Source organism: Podarcis tiliguerta, assembly GCF_965153285.1.
Source record: "Podarcis tiliguerta genome assembly, chromosome: 16".
In the NCBI taxonomy this organism is placed as follows: domain Eukaryota; kingdom Metazoa; phylum Chordata; class Lepidosauria; order Squamata; family Lacertidae; genus Podarcis; species Podarcis tiliguerta.
This window is the reverse complement of record NC_139549.1, coordinates 10,153,187-10,171,450: the sequence shown is the minus strand read 5'-3', so window position 1 is coordinate 10,171,450 and position 18,264 is coordinate 10,153,187. Positions and strand designations below refer to the sequence as shown.

The 18,264-nt window shown below is 50.3% G+C and overlaps 1 protein-coding gene across 1 annotated transcript; it reads right to left on the bottom strand.

Moving 5' to 3' along the window:
- Nucleotides 1–2,554: 2,554 nt before the first annotated feature.
- On the bottom strand, nt 2,555–15,704 carry LOC310666990 (tripartite motif-containing protein 46-like; the record flags this gene model as incomplete). Its single annotated transcript, XM_083418586.1, has 5 exons — nt 2,555–4,099; nt 6,409–6,706; nt 9,592–9,891; nt 13,625–13,746; nt 15,430–15,704. The coding sequence occupies 5 exons, from the start codon at nt 15,702–15,704 to the stop codon at nt 3,724–3,726; spliced, it is 1,371 nt and encodes a 456-aa protein (XP_083274712.1). The 3' UTR covers nt 2,555–3,723.
- Nucleotides 15,705–18,264: the final 2,560 nt, after the last annotated feature.

Here is an 18,264-nt window from a genome sequence, read left to right as displayed (position 1 = left end):
TGGGGATTGACCCCTTCATGAAACCCTGCAGAGCAGCAGCTGCCAGTTGGTGCAGACAATACTGAGCTAAGATAGACCCCAGAGGTCTGGCTGTGTAAGGCAGCTCCCTATTATATTACAGCATTACACCTTGTGATCTAACCAAATGTTTACAAGAAACGTTATGAGTTTTATTTCAGTCCTGTGAGTGTCTTTATTTATGTACAGTTTTCTCTAAGTATACCATAAATTTGGACCATTCTTTTTTAGAATTTCTCATCATCCTGCTGTCGGATTCTTCCAGTTAGCCTTGCTATTTCTGCATACTCCAATACTTTCTGCTGCCACTCTTCAATTGTCGGAATAGCCTGTTGTTTCCATCTCTGTGAGAGGAGGAGTCTTCCTGCTGTTGTGGCATACAGGAAGAATTTCTGATCTTGAACCTGAGACCTTCTGCATGCAAAGCAGATGCTCTACCCCTGAACTACAGACTTTCCCCGCTATACATCGGAGCATAAGGGATGCAGGTGGCGCTGTGGGTTAAACCACAGAGCCTAGGACTTGCTGATCAGAAGGTCGGCGGTTCGAATCCCCTTGATGGGGCGAGCTCCCATTGCTCGGTCCCTGCTCCTGCCAACCTAGCAGTTCGAAAGCACGCCCAAAAAAAGTGCAAGTAGATAAATAGGTACCGCTCCGGCGGGAAGGTAAACGGCGTTTCCGTGCGCTGCTCTGGTTCTCCAGAAGTGGCGTAGTCATGCTGGCCACATGACCCAGAAGCTGTATGCCGGCTCCCTCGGCCAATAAAGCGAGATGAGCGCTGCAACCCCAGAGTCGGCCACGACTGGACCTAATGGTCAGGGGTCCCTTTACCTTTACATCGGAACATGCTGGTTCATCAAAGGCAGAGGAACTTTTTCAGCACGAGAGCCATGTTGCAGCACGGACCACCTTCCTGGGGACACATGTGGGCGGGGCCAGAGGCAAACAGAGGCGGAGCTTACCTTTCCTACAGGAAGATGTATTCCAGTAGGGCTGCCATACATCCAGAATACGGCAGTCTGAAACAGTGGACATCGCTGCAGTGTCCAGGAAATTCTTTTTGGGTGAATTTCCTTAAGAATAGCTCTAAAACTTCATTATTATTATTTTGAGATTTATTTATTTTTTTTAAAAAGCTAAGCAACTTTGGTTAAAGCTTAAAAAAAAGCTCTAAAACTTTTCACTTACTGTTATTGTTTTGCGTGTTATAATGATATGTATTATTGTGTTTTCTTCTTGCTCAGTGACCCTTGATGGTTGGTGGCTACCAGCAGGAGACAATAATAAAATAAATAATAATAATAATAATAATAATAATAATAATTACTACTACTGCTACTACTACTACTAGACAGTAGGCTTTGTTCAGATCATGGATGAGGCAGACTCTAGCAAATGAAACGGCATGCCATAATAATGGAGCCTAGCCCTTAAGATGTAACCAGACTTCCTTCTTTCGTTGTTGCATTTGCAAACAGAAAACACTGCAAAAATGCCATGACCTCTCTGCAACCCTCACTCTGCAGGTACGAGCCTGCAAAAGGCTGCCCTGTGGAAACTCCCTCAAGTCACAACAAAACCAGCAATTAATTATTGGCTGGAACAGCATAAACTTAAATATCTCTGTTCCTAGTGCTGCAGTGCCCTCTGCTGGCTATTGCCAGAACCAAACACCTGTTGAAAGAACTGAGCGGCCCGGGGACAGTTCTGAGGGCCGCATAGAGAGGCACAGAGGGCCTGAGGCTCTTGCTCCCTCCTAACTTACATGCCCTTTTATTCTCAGACATGTGCAGGAGAAGGACCCACTAGATCACGTCTGCATATGCCAGAAGGATCTACCCATCTCTACCTAAAGGTAAAGGTAAAGGGACGCCTGACCATGAGGTCCAGTCGTGACCGACTCTGGGGTTGCGGCGCTCATCTCGCTTTATTGGCCGAGGGAGCCGGCGTACAGCTTCTGGGTCATGTGGCCAGCATGACTAAGCTGCTTCTGGCGAACCAGAGCAGCACATGGAAACGCTGTTTACCTTCCCGCTGGAGCGGTACCTATTTATCTACTTGCACTTTGACGTGCTTTCGAACTGCTAGGTTGGCAGGAGCAGGGACCAAGCAACAGGAGCTCACCCCATCGCGGGGATTCGAACCGCCGATGTTCTGATCGGCAAGTCCTAGGATCTGTGGTTTAACCCACAGCGCCACCCGCATCCCCGCATCATCTCTACCTAGGCGGTCCTTAATGGTGGATGAAAGTGACTCACCTTCCTTTCTTTTGGGGGGTGGGTAGCAGCTATCAGGGAGTGGGGGTGTCCTGCAGGGATGTCTGTTCTCCTTACACACTGACAATCAAAAGGAAACCAGGCATTGCAACTTAGAATCACGGAAATTAATAGTGGAAACCATAGTGTCATGTTCTGGGTGCGAAATGAGGCTTCCTTGGGGAACAGTGAGGAGATCTCAGATGTGTGAAGGATCCATTTTAGGGACCTTCATGGAGAAGCAACATCCAGAAAACAAATGCAGTCAGTCAGAAGAGAGCCGGGTGCGATTCACCGTTCCGTTTAATGTTTTTTTTTTTAATATCACAACAATCCTGAAGTGAACAGGCAGATCTACACTATAAAATCTTAAACCTGCACGAAAACAGTTTTGATTGCCTTAGTTCACCCCTGCCCACCCCCCTCTGTCCCACCCACCTCCCTTTCTCCCTTGGAGGGGGACTCTCAATTCCCCCCCCCCAACAGGGGTGATTATTCATCCCGTTGCCCTTTCACACCCTTTGCCAAAAATCCAGAAACCCACGGTTTGCAAAACCCAAGACAGATTGGAAAAAACAGACTTTGACATCATGTAGACAAGATAAGAGATGGGACTCGATCCAAAAATGAGGAGGGTGAGGCACCTGTGAGGCCTTGCAAGACTTGCAAAGTTGGGGAAGGGGCTCTTTGGAAGGGGGGAGCTTTAAAAAACATTCAGTTCAAAATTGGAGTCAGACCAGGAGAGACGCGACAGGTGCCAATCACCCCGTCGCTGGTGGTGGGGTGTCGATGGAAAGATGTAGGGGGAAAGAGCACAGATGGGTTACAGAGTTTAAAAAAGGGAGATTGTGTGTGGTTAAAAACATCCCTAATTCGTCCATGCATCAAACGAAACATCCTTACCTCCTCCACAGATGAAAATTCCTGCCCCACAGGGAGCTAGGTTCCTTCAGAGTCTTTGGGGCAAGCATCCCAACTGGGAGAGTGCCCCCCACCCCAAGGCACAAGGACACGGAGGGACCAGAAAAGATGTTGCGGGGGTAGGAAAAACAAAGGACCTGATGAAACAGAAAGACATTCCCGCCCCCCACAAGCACACACAGTGCAGCTTATGGGGGCAGCACCCCGCTCTGTCCCGTCCCTGTCCCCCACAAAATTATCTCCACAGCAAACGTTCTACGAGGGGAGGTCTACGACAGGATCGCGGTCTTTCGAAAGGCAGAGTCTCTTCTATCCGCTGGAAGGTCCATCAGCCCGCCAGGCGGGGCAAATCTCAGTATGGCCCGCGAGCGGAAGGGCGGCCATTTTGTTGTAGGCCCCGGGCATCCTCCGTCGCTTTCAACAGGCGCCCGGAGGCCCATTTAGCGGGAGGGATGACTGTTCTCGTGCACCGGAGGCCGCCTCCCGCTCGGTTTCCGCCTCCCTCGCGCCAAGAGATGCCAAGAGACGCTCAGTCCATCTTGGAGAAGCCGCCAATGGTGACCTTCCGCTCCTGTCGGTTGGCCACCAGCTCCTGGAGGTGCAGGGCGCCGCCGCCGATGAAGCAGAAGGCGGGGCAGACGGGTCCCGAGCAGTCGATGCCGCACTCCCAGAGGCTGCGGAAGGAGACGGCGTCGAAGAACGTCACTTTGCCCCGCTCGTAGTCCAGGCAGATGCCCACACGGGGAGGCAGCGGCACAGTGCAGTTGCCGGGGTCCCGCGAGGTCAGCGCCACGCCGTGCGAGAGGAGGATCTTGCCCATGCCGATGGTCAGGAAGGCGAAAGGCGGCGCCGTGTCCAGGGTGGTGTCCTCGGCGCCGCTGTCATGGCCGCTGTCGGGGTCGTACCTGAGCCGCAGGAAACGAGGAGGCAAGGAGGTGGAGGAGTTAGGCCTCAGAGCAACATGTCCGACGGCACATGAGCCTAGGAAGCTGGCTCGCACCGCGGTCAAGGCCCCAGCCCCCTGGGAACCTCAGGGCCTTCCTTACCATGGGAGCTGGAGTCCAAGAACTACAGTTCCCACCAGCTCCGAGCCAGCCATGGTGTTTTCAGACTCCAGCTCCCATCAGCCCCCAGCCAGCCTGGGCCGAAAGATAAGCCTTCGCAAGAAGTGACTGACGGTTAATCATCATCATCATTTACCGTATTTTTCGCTCTATAGGACGCACTTTTTCCCCTCCAAAAATTAAGGGGAAATGTGTGTGCGTCCTATAGAGCGAATGCAGGCTGCGCCGCTAAGCCGAAAGGCAGAACAGGGAGACGGAGCGCTGCGGAGGGCTCCATCTTGCTGTACTAGCTTGGGGACAGCTGCGCGCAAAGCCTCTCCAGGGCAGCGGGGTGCCTTCACCCCGCTCTCCTGCAGAGGCTAGCAAGGCTGTTCCCAAGCCAGAAGGGAGGACTCCATCTCGCTCTTCTAGCTTGGGGACGGCTGCGCGCAAAGCCTCTCCAGGGCAGCGGGGTGCCTTCACCCCGCTCTCCTGCAGAGGCTAGCAAGGCTGTTCCCAAGCCAGAAGGGAGGGCTCCATCTCGCTCTTCTAGCTTAGGGACAGCTGCGCGCAAAGCCTCTGCAGGGCAGCAGGGCGCTATGCTCCAAAGGCTTCAGGGATCTTTGAGGCTGGGGGTGGGGGGAAGCAGCGCTTCCCCCCACCGCCAGCTCCACACGCTCGGGTGAATGCACCTTGAACGCACCTTGTTTTAGAGGGGGAGAACAAGGAAAAAAATATTTTTTCCCTGTTCTCCCCCTCCTATGGTCCAGTGCGTCCTATGGTCCAGTGCGTCCAATAGAGCGAAAAATACGGTATTTCTTATACGCCGCACATCTGGCTGGGTTGCCAGTCAGATCAGACAGCTCCCAACAAAATATAAAGGGACAAAGCAAACGTTTAAAAACGTCCCGAAAACAGGGTTGGCTTCAGACGATTCTAAAAGTTGTACAGTTATTTATCTCCTTGAAGGAGCGTCTCCACCCTCATCGTTCAGTCCAGACAGTGAGATCCAGCACTGAGGGCCTTCTGGCGGTTCCCTCCCTGCAAGAAGCGAAGTTACAGGGAACCAGGCAGAGGGCCTTCTCGGTAGTGGCGCCCGCCCTGTGGAACCCCCTCCCATCAGATGTCAAGGAGATAAAGAACTATACAACTTTTAGAAGACATCTGAAGGCAGCCCTGTATCGGGAAGCTTTTAATGTTTGACGTTTTGCTGTGTTGTTATTATGCTGGAAGCCACCCAGAGTGGCTGGGGCAACCCAGTCAGATGAATGGGGTACATTATTATTATTATTATTATTATTATTATTATTATTATTATTCCAACTGGAAGGGGCCTTAAGGATCATCTAGTCCAACCCCCTGCAATGCAGGACTACGCAGCTCTCCCATATGGGGATTGAACCTGCAACCTTGGTGTTATCAGCATCACGTTCTAACCAGCTGAGCTATTGCAATATAGCAGTATTTCTATTTATACCCTGATCAATAAGCTGCTCAATATTACAGTCAATATCCTAATCAATATCCCTTCTGCAATACAGCTTGGTGGAGGTTTTTCTGTATACAGTGGTACCTCAGGTTACAGACGCTTCAGGTTACAGACTCAGCTAACCCAGAAATATATATATATATATATATATATATATATATATATATATATATATATATAATATTTTATTAAGATTTTCACAAAATAACAAAGAAAACAAACAGAAGAAAGAAAAAGAAAAACAATACCAGAAAAAATACAAACAATAACAACAATTAAAAACAATTCCATCTTTCAGAACATATCTTACATTTGCTTGTTTCTCGGACTTCCCCACACCTCCCCCCTTTGTATTCCAGTTCAATTGTTTGTTCAGCAAATCCTTTCCCTCTTTACCTTTATCTTAATTTTGATCTAACCCAGAAATATTAACTCGGGTTAAGAACTTGGCTTCAGGATGAGAACAGAAATCGTGCTCCGGTGGCGTGGCGGCAGCAGGAGGCCCCATTAGCTAAAGTGGTGCTTCAGGTTAAGAACAGTTTCAGGTTAAGAACGGGCCTCCAGAATGAATTAAGTACTTAACCTGAGGTACCACTGTATATATAAACTTTATGAAATGAAAAAGTCAATTTCCTTGAGAAAACCTGCCCCTCTTCCCCCCTCCAGAGCAGCCGCTGCTCACCTGGGGCTCACCACATCCTGCGGTACCTGGAACCACTCTTGCAGCTTGCTCTCCAGCCCGACGCCCACCTTGACCAGGTAGGAGCTAGGGTCCACGCAGCAGGCCCAATAGCTGCGCCCCTGGGTGACGGCCACATCCCCAATCACCAGGTCGATCGACAGGTGGCAGCTGGTCATCAGCCGCTCTGCGGCAAAAAGCATGGGCAGCCCCGGCACGCTCCGGACGGCCCGCTGGTCCTTGCTGATGGCCAGGCGCTCCCGGTTGAACCCCCACCGGTTGTCCAGGAAGAAGTTCAGCACTTGGGAGAAGGCGAAGGCGGAAGGCAGGCAGAAGGAAAAGGAGGAGAGAAAATCTTAACCAGGAAGAACCCGGCCCCACCAAAAGCTTTTGAGGTGTAGAAACTTTAGACACATCAACACTTTAAACAGCCATGATTCTCCCCCAAATAACTCTGGGAACTGTAGCGCGCAGCAGAGACTGTATTTTTTGAGAATACTAAGGAAAAACCATCTTCCGCAGAAACTGCTGCTTGCCTTCTATCACTGTGCCATTGAGAGCGTGCTCACTTATGGCTTATGTGTGTGGTACGGAAGCTGTACTACCCAGGACAGGATGGGGTTGCGCAGGGTTGTTAAGGCAGCAGAGAGCATTGTTGGCTGCCCACTCTCCACCTTAGAGCAGATTTATGCCACAAGGTGCCATAGGAAGGCACTGGACATAGTAAAAGATCCATCGCATCCTGGTCACTGTCTCATCGAGCTCTTGCCGTCGGGACGGAGATACAGGACGATGAAGACAAGAACGAGCCGTCTTAAGAACAGCTTCTTCTCCAGAGCGATCTCGGCCCTGAATGGGAAGCCTGGACTTTGAAAGTCATCTAATCTCCCTTGCTGTATTATACTGTATTGTTTAATTAGTGTTTTTATGGAGCAGTCAAGTAATTTCGTTGTCCCCGAAGGGGGCAATGACAATAAAGATATTATTATTATTATTATTATTATTATTATTATTATTATTATTATTATTATTATTTGTCAAGGGTGCAAAAAGTCATTAGGAGCTGCTCAATATTACAGTCAATATCCTAATCAACATCCCTTCTGCAATACAGCCCTATTCCCCATCACAGAACTACAATTCCCAGAGTTCCTTAGGAAGAGGCACTGATTGTTAAACCACTCTGGGAATTTGCAGTCCTGGGAAGGGAATGAGGGTTCTCCTGACAACTCCTAGCACCCTTAAAATATTAAGAGTTCCCGGGATACTTTTTGGCTTTCTAAAGTGATCTGATGTTGCTTTAAACCTACAGTGCAGATGGGGCCCATTCATTCATTCGTTTTAAAAAAATATTTGTATACCACGACATCATTTAAAAATAGCCAAGCGGTTTACAGCAGTAAAACTGTGATCCACCCCAATGAAGGGCTGTATACAAATTCAATAAACAATAACAATAGAACAAGAACCGTTCAGGACAGTGGTACCTTGTTTCTTGAACAGCTTAGTTGTTGAACAAAATAAACCCGGAAGTAAGTTTTCCGGTTTGCAAACTTTTTTTGGAAGCTGAACATGCTCCGATTTGAGTGCCACACTTTCTTTCTGAGTGCCACACGCTAAGGAGTGTCTGTTTATGCTATTTATTTTGCATTTTTGTGGCTTTTTTGTTTTGTTTTAGTGACTATGTGGAACCCAGCTCAGCTACTGATTGATTGATTGATTGATTGATTGGTTGATTGTGTGACTGCGGAAATGGATAAAAGCTGCAAAGCCACTTTAGACAGGGCAGGTAAGGGGAAAAAATACATTTTCATTTTTATCATCTACAATACTGTTTCATTGATTTTACACTACAGTGCATTGTTTATTGCTTTCATTTTATGGATCAATGGTCTCGTTAGATAGTAAAATTCATGTTAAATTGCTGTTTTAGGGGTTGTTTTTAAAAATCTGGAACAGATTAATCCGTTTTGCATTACTTTCTAAGGGAAAGCACGCCTTGATTTTGGAACACTTTGGTTTTGGAACGGATTTTCCAGAACGGATTAAGTTTGAGAACCAAGGTACCACTATAAAACCATTTTTAAAAGTTTAAAACATCTTTCAAAAGTTTGAAACAGGCATGAATTAACCATTGGGGAAGGGCGCATATTCTTCACCGCCTGCCTGGTGGGATAGGAAAGTTTTCGGCAGGCTTTTCAAAGAAGAAGAAGAAGAGTTTGGATTTGATATCCCACTTTATCACTACCCAAAGGAGTCTCAAAGCAGCTCACATTCTCCTTCCCCTTCCTCCCCCACAACAAACACTCTGTGAGGTGAGTGGGGCTGAGAGACTTCAGAGAAGTGTCACTAGCCCAAGGTCACCCAGCAGCTGCATGTGGAGGAACGGGGAAGTGAACCCGGTTCCCCAGATTACGAGTCCACCGCTCTTAACAACTACGCTCTTAACCATGCTGGCACAGAAGGTGTCTGCCGAATCTCTAGGGGCAGATAGTTCCACAGGACCAGGCCGATGGCTCTAAAGGCTCGGTTTCTCGTCGTTGCCAACTCGGGAAAGGGCTGACGACACGCCTGCAGATAATCTTGGTGATCGAGTTGATCCCCGAGGTACCCTGGACCCAAATAACCTCGAAGGCTGCATGCCTTCTATCACTGTCCCATTGCGAGCGTGCTCACTTATGGCTTATGTGTGTGGTACGGAAGCTGTACTACCCAGGACAGGATGGGGTTGTGCAGGGTTGTTAAGGCAGCAGAGAGCATTGTTGGCTGCCCACTCTCCACCTTAGAGCAGATTTATGCCACAAGGTGCCATAGGAAGGCACTGGACATGGTAAAAGATCCATCGCATCCTGGTCACTGTCTCTTCGAGCTCTTGCCGTCAGGACGGAGATACAGGACGATGAAGACAAGAACGAGCCGTCTTAAGAACAGCTTCTTCTCCAGAGCGATCTCGGCCCTGAATGGGAAGCCCGGACTTTGAAAGTCATCTAATCTCCCTTGCTGTATTATACTGTATTGTTTAATTAGTGTTTTTATGGAGCAGTCAAGTAATTTTGTTGTCCCCGAAGGGGGCAATGACAATAAAGATATTATTATTATTATTATTATTATTATTATTATTTCCAGGTAAACGTGACCAGGGCTGCCCTGGTTGTCAGACTGCCTATATTTTTAGGAGGGTCTTACCGGGTGCTGGTGGCGTGTGCAAGTAGATGTCCTCGCTGTAGTCTCCGAACCCGGCCTTGTTGTACCCCTTGACCCGCAGGACGTAGACGCAGTCGGTGTCCAGGTACTCCACCATGGCGCTGGTGCCACGCACCTCCTCGCGGCGCTGCCACAGCTTGAGGGCCTTCCCTTTGGGCTCGGCACGCCGGAACTCCACCGTGTAGTGCCAGGCGGACGGCGAGTGCTGCGGCAGGCGCCAGCAGAGGAAGATCTGGTCGTAGGCGTAGGTGCGCTGCGTGTCGATCACGGGGGCCTCCGGCGCTGCGGTGGGGGAGAGAGAGAAAGAAGGAGGGAGAGGGGGGCAAAGACAGGCGATGTCAGGCAGCGGCGCCGACAACAGGCGACGGGCGCTCTGCACGGACCGACAGACAACCGGCTACAGGCTAAGGGGGTTCCAGAAGGCGAAAAAACGGGGTGGGGGGGAGAGCTGTCGGGAAGACGGGGCAAGCTGCTGAGAGACTCCGGGGAGCAGAAAGAGGCTGAGTGCGAGAGTCAGGGAGCAGGGTGGGAAGGGAAAGGGGGAAGAAAGAGAGGAGGAGGAGGAGAGGAAGAGCGGTGGCGTCGAGGCAGGAGGAGACAGACCATGGCTGGATAGACACAGAAGAGAAGGAGAGAGCTGAGGCGATGTGGTGGTGGCCTTGAGAGGGCCAGGACATCGATGGAGAGGGCTGGGGAGCCAGATATGAGTTTCCCCCACTCCTGCCGTGGGACCCAAAAATGAATAAAAGGGGAGAAGACAGCACTGAATGATTGCCGCAAGTCCCTTTCAGTTGCTTTCAGTAAAAAATGAAACGAATAATAACTTTCATTCGGCCTAGGCAGTGAGGTCCAGCGCCGAGGGCCTTCTGGTGGCTTCTCACTGCGATAAGTGAGGTTACACAAGGCCTTCTCAGTAGTGGCACCCGCCCTGTGGAACGCCCTCCCATCAGATGTCAAGGAGATAAACAACTGTCTGACTTTTAGAAGACATCCGAAGGCAGCCCTGTATAGGGAAGTTTTAAATGTTTGAAGTGTTACTGTATTTTAATTCGCCTGAAGCCGGCCAACGTGGCCGGGGCAACCCTGTCAGATGGGCGGCATATAAATTAAAATTATTATTATTATTATTTCTTGGTGGTGATGGGGAAAGAGAAACGAACCCTTTTGGAAACAAAATATGCAACTTACACTGCAGTCCACTGCAGGAATTGTTCCCACTGCATTCAGTGGGGCCTAGAAAGGCAACGCGAGCTAATTAACCTCAGATTTTTTTGATCAGTTTGTTGGTTAAATTGGAAGAAGACTGTAATATTTTGCAGAGGAGGGAGGTGATTCTCAAAAACAAGATTCAGGGGGTCGTATCCTGTGTTAGGCCCTATTGAAAAATGGATGGATATGACATTTGTTTCAATGCGTGTAAAAATTCAGTTAGATGTAACCCGGGACCTCTAAAATGAAAAGGGTGAAGGAAGAAAGCCAGAGAATTAAAAGGGTATTATCCATGTTTTTGTTTGGGCACCAGGGAGTAAAGTTGTTGAGAGTCCTGGCCCCTTCAACCCAGACCACTAATGGTCAAAAAATCAAAAAGTGTCTTCTTCTGAGAGCCCCACTTCACTCTGGGTGGCCCCACCCCAGGGTGATGAAGGATTACCTCAGCCCTGTCCAGGCAAACCCTGGATCAACCCCATTCGGTTCAAGATCTGGGATTTGTCTAAAGCTGGTACACAGCCCTACACAACCTCAATTCTCCCCAACTGGTGTTCAGAGGCCTAATGCCCCCCTTCGATGATTTTGCAGTTGATGTCCTCCAGAACACAACAGATCTCCGCAAGCTACAGGAAGTCTCTCTCCGATATGGAATGGTCTCCCTCGGGAGGTGGTGGGCTCTCTCCTTCCTTGGACGTTTTTAAGCAGAGGATGGATGGCCCTCTGTCATGGACTCTTTAGCTGAAATTCCTGCTTTGCAGGGGGTTGGACTAGATGAAACATGGGGTCCCTTCCAACTCTACCGTTCTATGATTCAATGATATTTACACAGCTGAGGCAGCTCACCAACTCGCTCCTGGTATTTTGTCACCCCAGGCGACTGCCTGGCTTGCTTCCCAGGAATAAGGGTGGCCCCCAGTTCAGACAGGACAGAAATGTTTAACTGAAAACCAGGGGTAGCCAACCCTCTAGAATTTTGCTTCCTGCAGCCCCATTGCCTCCGGGGCTGATGGGACTTAGAATCCAGCAACATTTGAAGGGGCTGAATTGTGGCCTAAACCCCTGAATTATACAATGGAGAGTTTTGGCAGAAGTCAAGATACAGTGGTACCTCGGGTTACAGACGCTTCAGGTTACAGATGCTTCAGGTTACAGACTCAGCTAACCCAGAAATATTAAGCTCGGATTAAGAACTTTGCTTCAGGATGAGAACAGAAATCGTGCTCCGGCGGCACGGCAGCAGCAGGAGGCCCCATTAACTAAAGTGGTACCTCAGGTTAAGAACAGTTTCAAGTTAAGAACAGACCTCCAGAACGAATTAAGTTCTTAACCCGAGGTACCACTGTATTGGGAGAAAAGCTTTTGAGTTTTAAAATAGCAGGGAAGAAATAAATTTGGTTGGGGGGCAAGGAAGCGGCAGTGAAGCACACAGGGCCCCTAGAACTCTCTACCCCAAACCTGCACCCTTCTGTGTCATGCCTTGCAGAAGAAACTGAAACTATTTCGTCGTCCCAACCGTGAACGCTTACAGTGGTACCTCAGGTTACATACACTTCAGGTTACAGACTCCGCTAACCCCGAAATAGTGCTTCAGGTTAAGAACTTTGCTTCAGGATGAGAACAGAAATCATGCTCCAGCGGCAGCAGGAGGCCCCATTAGCTAAAGTGGTGCTTCAGGTTAAGAACAGTTTCAGGTTAAGAACGGACCTCCGGAACGAATTAAGTACTTAACCTGAGATACCACTGTATTTGGACACTGTCTACAGCAAAACCTAAATTGAGAATCAGCAGTGAGCGGGAAGGAACCCTGAGACCGAGCGGTCTTTTTTTTTACTCTGCACGCGCTCAGAGGTGCTTGGCCCGGCCAGAGCATCTTGAGGACCCGAACCAAACCTAAGCCACACAGGGGGACGGGAGGATGCAGGCGAAGGATGCAGGATGGAGGCGCGAGGGCTGGCGATGGGGGCAGAGGGAGGAGAAAGAGAGAAGTGAGAGAGAGTGTCAGGCGGCTCAGGGAGGACTGAGGTGGAGGGGGGTCGGCTGGGCGGGAGATGACTTGCCTCATTTTTTTACTTCGATGATGACTCAGCAGCAGCCAAAGCCTATAAACAAAGAGAGGTAAAGCAGGTCTGAGATGGGTCAACAGCCAGGCACGGGGCAGAGGTGGGCCGCTGGGGGGCGGGCGCTGCGCCTGGAATATCGGGTGGGCTATGGATAATGGGATGCAGGAGTCGCAGGTCAGGGGGGTGAGATGGAGCTGACCGGGGCCAAGAATCCCAGGGTGCGGTCCAGAGGCGATGTGAGAGACGGGGTGGCGGGGGAATCAAACACCCACCCAGCCCACCTTGGGTCTGGAGGGGGATGCGTGAAGTGGGAATGGGGTGAAGCGGAATGGAAGGGGGGGGGAACAGCCCCCATACTTACCCTCCGCACCCAAGGGCCGTGATCTGTCAGATCGACGCCACACAAGCTACCTTCCGTCGGGGGATCACAGCGCAGGCCAAGCCCCACTGTTAGGGGGCGGCCCGACGGCTCCTGGGAGGGGGTCACCCCTCACAGGCCCCAGGCAAGGAGGAATTGTCCTGCTACGATCAAAAACAAATCCCGGCTCTGCGCCCGCTGCTTTTCACGCAAGGGCGACGGTTCCTTCGGCAAACTGGACCAGGTAAGGATTTCCTCCGGCGGAAACGGCACCGGCACGGAACGCGAGGGCACGGGAAGGGTGCCCACGACCCTGCTGCCCCATCCCTTTGAGGCCCGCTTCCCACCACGCCGAAGCCCCCTCGGCCGCCGCACGTCCCGTACGTACCTTTGATGAAGGTGAGGTCCGTGAGCAGCTTCAGCTCTCGGCTGACATCCACCTGGAAGTGGCTGAAGGACGAACTGGCTGCCGGGCGGAAGACCTGGAGGGAGTCGGTCGCCCGGACGATCCTGCCGGCGGGGTGGGGGGTTTGGTGGAAGGAAAGAGGGGGTCAGGGAAAGAGGAGCAGTTTCCCAAGGCAGATCCGAGGCCTACTGTCCTGCCCAGCCTCTGGGCGCTGGGTGCTACGATTCCCATCACCCTGACCCATTGGCTGCCCGCGCTGGGGGTGATGGGAGACGGAGCCCAACAGCACCCAGAGGGCAAAGGTCAGGTGAGGCTGAACTGCGGTAGAGATACACACTTCTCTTCAATATACAGTGGTGCCTCGCAAGACGAAATTAATTCGTTCTGCAAGTTTTTTCGTCTTGTGAATTTTTTGTCTTGCGAAGCACGGTTTCCCATAGGAAATGCATTGACGGTTTCCCATAGGAATGCATTGACGGTTTTAAGAAAAAGGCGCAAGACATTTTCATCTTGCGAAGCAAGCCCATAGGGAAATTCGTCTTGCGAAGCAACTCAAAAAAACAAAAAACTCTTTCGTCTTGCGAGTTTTTCGTCTTGCGAGGTACCACTGTATCTGTACTATTCTCATCAGTTGTGCTCAGGGGTCATTCAGACGTTGGGAATATTGCATTCGTTTTCCTAACTACAGTGGTACCTCGGGTTACATGCGCTTCAGGTTACAGACTCCACTAACCCAGAAATATTACCTCGGGTTAAGAACTTTGCTTCAGAATGAGAATAGAAATCGTGCGGCTGCGGCGCAGCGGCAGCAGGAGGCCCTATTAGCTAAAGTGGTGCTTCAGGTTAAGAACAGTTTCAGCTTCAGAACAGACCTCCAGAACGAATTAAGTTCTTAACTCGAGGTACCACAGTACAATGTTTTTTTTAATGTTCATTTTGTGCCCCAGTACCTGTTGCATAACAGAACCACGGCTTTTTGACCAATGTACTGGCATGTTGGCTTGAATTTTTATTTACACCACTGGGTGCGCCACATGATGAAACAACAAAAGGTATTGGACCACGTTGCTGTCTCTCAACACTCAACAACACTCTCGTTCCGCACATGCCTGCTTCTGTTATTCCCCCATTAAAGGCATTAAAAATGGCATTCCAGGCTGATTTCCCTACTCATATTGAAATACTGCCCCTCAATGAGACCAAGCGTTCATCAGTAAAACACCACACACCCACATTCCACACTGCTTCACACATTAAACGCTCGCTTCCGTCTGAGACTCGGGAAACGCCGTGACAGGAAATGAGGCCGCCATCAGTGGTAGCAACGGAACTGACGATTCACCATGCTAGAGAAGAAACTAAAAATTTACTTTTTTTTAGTTTCTTCTCCCGTTCAATTCACAAAATGTTTAGGGGTACGCATACCCCTGCGTCCCCTCAGAAAAAACCACTGGCATAATGAAGGAATACGGACCCGCCGTAGGAAACCCCTCGAAAGCTGACACTTGTCGCTCAATTTTTCTACCAGAGCTAACTGCCAAACTTCCCAACGCCACATGGCAGCAGGTACTCCTTCCAGAAACTTCCAGTGCTCGGTTTCTCACCTAGCTGCCAACAATAACTGACCAGTAAGGCATTAGGAAACGCACATTTGTGTTACCAGCCAAGAAAAAGTTGAGGGAAGCAAGCGCCCGGGGATTTAGTTCTCTCCCATTATGGCACAAACTTCCCCGGGTGCCATTTTAAATTTGTTGCATCCACACACACACACACACACACACACATACCTGTTATGCAGCTGCTTGGCAGCCTGGACAAAGCAGGGTTGGTCCGTCTCCTTGAGCACCTCCTGGGTGTAGCCCACCATGCCGGAGTTCTCCATCATGGCACGGTGCTCGTGCAGCTGCGCCCGCAGGTTGGAGACACGGTCCTGCCGGCACTCCTCGATGGCGTTGAGCAGCGACGACTCCTTCTCCTCCAAGAGAGCGCTCAGCCCGCGCATCAGCCGGGCCACTTCCTCCTTGGCCTGGGCACCATTCGCCTGCAGGGAGGCAAAACACATGAGGCAGGAGGGGATATATTGTTTATTAATATCCTATAGGGATGCGGGTGGTGCTGTGGGTTAAGCCACGGAGCCTAGGACTTGCTGATCAGAAGGTGGGCGGTTCGAATCCCCGCGACGGGGTGAGCTCCCGTTGTTCGGTCCTGCTCCTGCCAACCTAGCAGTTCGAAAGCACATCAAAGTGCAAGTAGATAAATAGGTACCGCTCCGGCGGGAAGGTAAACGGCATTTCCGTGCGCTGCTCTGGTTCACCAGAAGCGGCTTAGTCATGCTGGCCACATGACCCGGAAGCTGTACTCCGGCTCCCTCGGCCAATAAAGCAAGATGAGCGCCGCAACCCCAGAGTCAGCCATGACTGGACCTAATGGTCAGGGGTCCCTTTACCTTTAACTTGCACTAGCAAGTTCCTTAGCTTAGCAGAGTTTCGCATTCCCCTTTTAAATGCATGGCGGGTAGCTGGTTGCAGGCTTCTGTAAGCCTCTTACTATTAGGTTCCTGGTAAGTTCCCTTATATCCCTCTTAAGAGAATAAACACGCCACAATCTTGTGTAAAGCCAATAAAAGAAGTTTACTCACATTCAGTTCACAGTTGGATCCCTGAAGGCAGACTTAGTTACAAAGTATATACATGTGGATCTATCCCAGGCATAGGCAAACTTGGCCCTCCAGATGTTTTGGGACTACAATTCCCATCATCCCTAGCTAACAGGACCCGTGGCCAGGGATGATGGGAGTTGTAGTCCCAAAACATCTGGAGGGCGAAGTTTGCCTATGCCTGATCTATCCCATATGGGAATAATCCCAGTGTCCTCTGCTGGCTGCGAGCCAACACAGCATCTCTAGCTAAAAAGCTGCTCCAACCACGAAGGAAGTCAAAGAGAGAGAGAGTGGCAGCGTGCCTTGTCCTTTTGTTACCTGGACAGGTGAGGTCACGCCCACCTCTAGTCACATGCGGAGGAAGTATGTCCCAGCCGGGAGGAAACAGGAAGTTTTCAACTGGCTGCGCCAAACATTCCCCTGCATGTCCACTCTAGGAAAACAAGGAATGTTGTACTTGACTGCTACTTATGTATCACATCCCACAAAACAGAGGACAAAAAGCGGCGGCAGCTCTCTGGATTGCAGAGGGGCACCTGTGGCTCTGCTCCTCGTTCAGCTTCTAGAAGGGACACCAAGGACAGGGGTTCCCAAACTAAGGCCCGTGGGCCGGATAAGGTCCAAGGGACTCATTTATCCGGCCCACGGCAACCCCCGCCACCCGCTCTTACCAGCGCTGAGCTGCATGGCTGCCACTTCCAGGTCAGAGGAGCACCGGAAATAGCTTGTGCGCATGCGCAAGCATTATTTCCGGTGCACATCCAGGTCGGAGGCCCGTGCACATGCCCACAAGCTATTTCCAGTGCTCCTCCAACCCGGAAGTGCGCCAGAAATTGTGTGTGCACACGCGTATGGGCACGCGCTCCCCTGCCCTCCAGCCTGCTGTGCAATCGGTGCTGGAGACACCAGCCAAAGGTGCGGTAAGTTTGCTGACCCCTGACCAAGGATCATGCAGGAATCCCAGCTGAAGAATCCCTGACAGATGGTCATCCAGCCTCTCTTTAAAACCCTCCAGCGGATAGGAGTCTGCCACCTTCCGAACAAGTCAGTTCCACTGTCAAACAGCTCTCACTGTCAGAAAATTTTTCCTGACGTTTAGTCGGAATCTCCTTCCTTGTCATCTAAATCCATTGGTTTTCGGCCCTACCCACCCCCCACCCCCCGAACAGCAGAAAACAAACTTGCTCCATCTCCCATATGATAATTTTGTTGTTATTATTATGCAGTATAAACACCAACAACTGGGAAACACTGGCCTGCGAGCGCTCCAGTTGGAGAACAGCCTTTGCCAATGGTGTCGTGGGTTTTGAAGATGCTCGAACTCAGGTCGCAAGGGAGACACGTTACTGTATTTTAATATTTTGTTGGAAGCTGCCTAGAGTAGCTGGGGAAGCCCAGCCAGATGGGCAGGGTATAAATAATAAATTATTATTATTATTATTACTAAGAGGAAGGCATGCTTGGCAGACCCTCACCATGATCAACTCCCGCCCAGAAACCTATGTCCCCACTGTGGAAGGAAGTGTGGATCCAGAATTGGCCTCCACAGTCACTTACGGACTCACTTTTGAAAACCGTGTTTATGGGAGACAATCTTACTCGGCTACGAGCGATCGCCAAAGAAGAAGAAGAGGATTATTCATATGCTGCCCATTTGGCCGGGTTGCGCCGGCCACTCTGCGCGGCTCCCCGCAAAATATTTAAAGCACAGCAAAATATCAGACATCAAAAACTTCCCTGTACAGGGCTGACTTCGGATGTCTTCTAAAGTTATTTATCTGCTTGCCATCTGACACAATCGCCTGAAGACAGGTAATAAGAACCGCAGCCTCTCTTTCTGAAACCCTTTAAAACATACAGTGGTGCCTCGCAAGATGAAATTAATTCGTTCTGAGAGTCTCTTTGTCTAGTGGGTTTTTTGTCTTGCGAAGCAACCCTATTAGCGGATTAGCGCTAATAGCCG